General features: G+C 37.6%; 1 protein-coding gene across 1 annotated transcript in view; it reads left to right on the forward strand.

Moving 5' to 3' along the window:
• BPGM (bisphosphoglycerate mutase) overlaps nucleotides 1-5060 on the forward strand; it is an 11927-nt gene extending 6867 nt beyond the window's left edge. Inside the window, exon 2 of the mRNA XM_015823587.1 lies at nucleotides 4329-5060. Coding sequence (XP_015679073.1) covers nucleotides 4329-4510 — 182 coding nt within the window. The 3' untranslated portion in view covers nucleotides 4511-5060. The remainder of the gene's footprint in view (nucleotides 1-4328) is intronic.
• The last annotated feature ends 39 nt before the right edge of the window (nucleotides 5061-5099 follow it).

A 5099-nucleotide genomic window follows, 5' to 3' on the forward strand; every position in this document is an offset into this window, starting at 1 on the left:
GGACCTGACCTAGGGAGGATTTTATATGGGGTTTATTTTTTAGCAATTTGACAGAGACACAACTTTAAAATTTGATTTAATTCGGTTTTATTGGGGGGGGAATGTATTTATGTTTTGTTTTAAATATGTTGTGCGCCGCCCTGAGTCCCGTTGGGAGAAGGGCGGCATATAAATTAAATTAAATAAATAAATAAATAAACAGATCAGTCCTCAAATAATGCTGATTTTGCCATATTTTTTTTTCCTCATAAATTGGGAATTTTAACCATCTGGGTGTCAGTTTTAATTTGAGATTTAAAAAGTGATGCTTTTAGTTATATATAAAATGAATACAGTTTTATTAATCCATAAACAATTTGAGGAGCAGTTGAAACTGTGATTATTAAAAACATCCACGGAAATATTACAATAAATAGCAAATGTTCAAGATTTTCAGATGGGATGTCCTGAAATCACTGGGCAGAAGCATGTGACCCTGGGATGCTGCAAACATCATAAATACATTCTAGTTGACAAGCGGCCAAATTTTGATCATGGGATGCAGTGATGGTTGTATGTGTGAAAACTGGTCATAAATCCCTTTTTATCATTGCTGTTGTGAATTTGAATGGTTGTTAAAGCAATGGTTGTAAGTCAAGGATTACTTATATATGTTTCCTTGTTGCATCTGACTAGTGGTGCTTTATTCAGTTTAGTTGAATAAGTGCTAGGATTATATAATGCAAAGATATCAATCAGTCAGACTACCAATCAGAATAGAGCTGGGAGGGACCTTAGAGGTCTTCTAGTCTAACCCCCTGCTCAAGTGGCTGTCCAGTCTCTTCTTAAAAATCTCCAGTGATGAAGCACCCACAACTTCTGAAGCAAAACTGTTCCACTGGTTAATTGTCCTCACTGTTAGGAAGTTTCTCCTAAATTCCAGGTTGCTTCTCTCCTTGATTAGTTTCCATCCATTGTTTCTTGTCCTGCCCTCTGATTCTTTGGAAAATAAGTTGACTCCCTCGTCTTTGTGGCAGCCTCTCAAATACTGGAATACTGCTATCATCTCACCCCTAGTCATTCTTTTCTCTAGACTAGCCAAACCCAAATTCTGCAACTGTTCTTCATATGTTTTCATCTCCAGGCCTTTAATCATCTAAGTTGCTGTTCTCTGCACTTTTCCAAGGTCTCAACCTCTTTTTTGTAATGTAGATGGATGTAGAAAGGTCAACTAGTTAATGTTACAAGTATTTGAAGTAATTGGACACTGACTTTAGTTGACATTTATGGTTTGCACCAACAGTTCACCACATCCCTAGTGATCACTCATGGAGGTAAGAACAGTTCTAAATCACCCATCTTCCAATCCCTTTCATATTTTGAATCTCCCACTATTTCTTAAACAAATCTGAAAGAAACACTTGTGTAAATGAATGTTTCCCAGATATGTTAGCCTATTAACAGGGGTAGGCCACCTTGGCTCTTTTATGACTCGTGGACTTCAACTCCCAGAATTCCTGAGCCAGCATGGCTCAGCTTGGAAACCTCTCCCTTTCCCCTCAGCGTGGCTGGCTCAGGAATTCTGGGAGTTGAAGTCCACAAGTCATAAAAGAGCCAAGGTTGCCTACCCCTGCACAGAACTAATATCTTTTGAATATGCTGGATGGACTTGATTAGGGTTGCCAGGTGTCCACTATTTGAGTGGACAGTCCGCTTTTTTCACATTATGTTCACTATTTTTTTTCACAAAATAGGGGACATTTTTTTTTATTCAAAAGCTTTATGATGAAATGGTACGTAATCTAAAGCTGTACAGTCTACTTTTTTTACTACTTAACCCCACCCCACCCCGCTTGTCCGCTATTTTTTGGAAGCAGACCTGGCAACCCTAGACTTGATGTAGTTGTAGTTGGGACACATCTGGATCCATATCAAGTTGAAGAACATTTCCTATGTAAAACTCCTGTGTGTTGTTTTTTTTAAAGATTGTGTTACTTTGGGAAAATAAAGATATAGCTGTAACTCCCTCTTCTAAGTGAAAGAACAAATATGACTCACTAAGAAGCTGTACCTGCATCCTATTGCAACAGGAATAATTTGTAATGCCCTTTTAGTTTGCTTTGCACAACAGCGGCTCGCCTACTATTCCTGATTGACCAGTGGCCACTTATCATTATGTACTTTTCTATATTATCACTTCTTCAGTGGTCTATAATGCAGTTTTTCCTATGCTGAGTGTCCTCTAAATGTGCAGACTGCATTTCCCAGAATTCCTAGCAGTAGCTACTCTAGGAATCCTGGTTGGGGGGAAAGCTGCTGTGTCGAGTATTATTTTTTTTTTTTGGCTACCTAGTAAAGTCACTTTTATAAACAGGAAAGAAATAATGTTTCTTGTCGTGAAAGTGATAAACATTCATTTGGCATATGCAGAGTTTGGTGTGTGATATGATGCAAGTTGGCTAAACTAAGATCATAAAATCAATAAAAAATAAGGCTCCTGATGACTTTATAGATGTTACTTATGTTGTTTTCTTTGCAGCAGTTCGGAAGATGATTGTCATTGGCTCTTTCCCAATTGTTGAGATCAGGGAGCCCTTAATTAAGATTGTTGCATATCTATGGTATATGGAAATTAATAATAGCTGAAAACAGGATTTTGATTTATATAGGTAATGGGTTTGATTAATGGAATTTTTATTTAGGAATGTATTAATGAATGAACTTTATTTAGAAATGTATTAATTTGACTATATTATTCTAATTGATAGAGAGGGAAATTTTAAGGAGTATTATTTGAGCCGTACATTTACGATGTTATTGTATTTAACTGATTACCCTATCTCCACGTTGGTTCTTAAGCTTCTTGGTGCAAAAATGGAAAAATCAATACAATTGTTTGGGGAAAAAAAAGATTGTTGCATATCTACAGAGACGAGCAATTTTTCGGATTCATTTAGTTATTTTTCTCAGCAGTTTGGGGGATGCTTAGTGAGAGCAGTTAAGTCTCTTAAAAAAAATAACTCCATCAAAAGTCTCAACTTTACAGGGTAAGTTGGCTGCTTAAGCATGTTTTTAGTCTTGGATTAAAAAAAAGGTTGATCTATTTTGTTATTATTCAATTCCCACGTACTTTGCTCAACCTCCATACGGTCATCCCTCTAGTTTCACTGGACTTTGCTCTCAAGTTGGACTAACTTGAACAAATTAATGAATTTTACCAGGCTTCCACGCTCTCATAATGCAAACTCATTTTCCAGGCATACGTCTCTGAGAAATTTCTCCATCTACTCAGCTGCCAGCTGGTTTTCCTGCTGTTTGTCCTATTTAGCATGTCAAATAAAGACGGATGTTTCTCAGCTGTTCTGGGTCTCCTAAACAACTGTTAGCATTTGGGACAAAGTTTGTAACTTTCAGCTGTAACGTGTACGTAGCTTTTGTTGGTACGGGAAGATTAACACAGTTTTTTTTTCCCCTCTTTCTTTTTCCTCTTTTCACCAAGTTCTGACTCTTATAGTAGAACCATTGTTGAAGGTCATACTATTTCTTTGATTCTGTCCTGAAATGTTTGGGCAGAGAAAACTTCTTCTTTAAAGAAAAAGAGGCAAGCATTAAGGACAAGAAGAACCCCAGAGATGCCAGACCAGATGCATTGTCTAGGATTGGAGAAGGGCCATGGAGGGTGTTATGCATCCATAATTCAGGGAACTCAACAACATAAAGCATGATTTATTTTCTTTTAAGGGAAGGTGGTTTAATTTAGGTAGAATATTCGTTACAACAACTGGTTGCTTTGTTGTGTTTGTGGATATATGCATGTGTACATGTATCTGGGAAGTTGGTGAATACCGAGGCAACACGGTCCCTTGCTTTGTGGACTTAGAAATATCTGGATGGGTCTCTTGAAAACTGGAACCTTGGGTGGGTCCAGCATGAATCTTAGGTCCAAGAAGGAAACACATTGGTTAGGTGAGAGATTATCCATGGTGGCTTTGTTTATTTTTTACTTTCTTTACATGTCAAAATGTTGGTTATACGGAGTTGGAGATCAGGCGTTATATAGTTCTGAAGAACAAAAGAAGCTTCTTGGATGAGAAGTGAAACATCTTCAAGGAAAAACAAAGTCCAGTTGCCTCTTGAAAAAAGCACCTTTGGGACAACCATGACCCAGATGACTGAGAGTCTCCATAGACAATCATGTGGTTTAATTTAAAACATTTTAAAATGAAAAGTGCATTTTTAATTTTTTTTTACCAAACCGAAGACCTTCCTGGCATTATATTTCATGAGCTAAAGCTTACCTACAACCAGTGTAAGATAATGACAGTAACTTTGTTCCTTCTTCCTTGCAGGCATCTCTGATGAGGCTATAGTCAACGTGACTCTTCCCACCGGCGTTCCGGTCCTCCTTGAACTTGATGAAAATCTGCAACCGCTTGGCCAGCACCGATTTCTGGGTGACCAAGAAGCCATACAAGCTGCCATCAAGAAAGTGGAAGATCAAGGAAAGGCCAAAGCTATGGCTGAGAAATAAAGACTTTACCACCACCTTACAAATGCTTTGCCCATAGCTCTAATGATGTGCAGCAAAATATGGCACGCATTGTGAATTGTTTTATGCCTACTTGCTTAGCTTTCGGTTCTCACCAAGTGTTAGACAAGGGCTGTTAGATTTTAGCAGTTTATCTCTGGAGGTTGGATATCAGATCCTGGTATGAGTCACGATGACAAGTGATTTGATTAGGCTTGAGTTGGAACAATAAAATGTTTCTGTGTGTATTTTCCTCAACTTTTCATAGGAGAAAAACCCAGTGTAAGAACCAGATTTCCGCAAATCGGTGACAAGATACCATTGTGACAAATGAAGATAAAATGGAGAATGTTAAATCTGATTTAATGTGGGAGGATTATTAAGGACTGAAGATCAAAAACCAGTAAACCTTCCCAAAGATGGTCACTCACAGTCTTAACGTGGACTTTTATTTTTTTTAATCATTGGACACCTCTCTTCCATTGGATGACTTATTTGTCAGGGCTCACTTTTATTGTATAGGAGATGTTCAACTAATTTTGAATAAAGCCCTTATTTTTATTCGCTTTGCCTGAATCTAGTTTTTTTTTTT

The sequence above is a fragment of the Protobothrops mucrosquamatus genome, unplaced genomic scaffold (genome assembly GCF_001527695.2).
Source record: "Protobothrops mucrosquamatus isolate PMUCROS unplaced genomic scaffold, P.Mucros_1.0 scaffold1923, whole genome shotgun sequence".
Taxonomy (NCBI): domain Eukaryota; kingdom Metazoa; phylum Chordata; class Lepidosauria; order Squamata; family Viperidae; genus Protobothrops; species Protobothrops mucrosquamatus.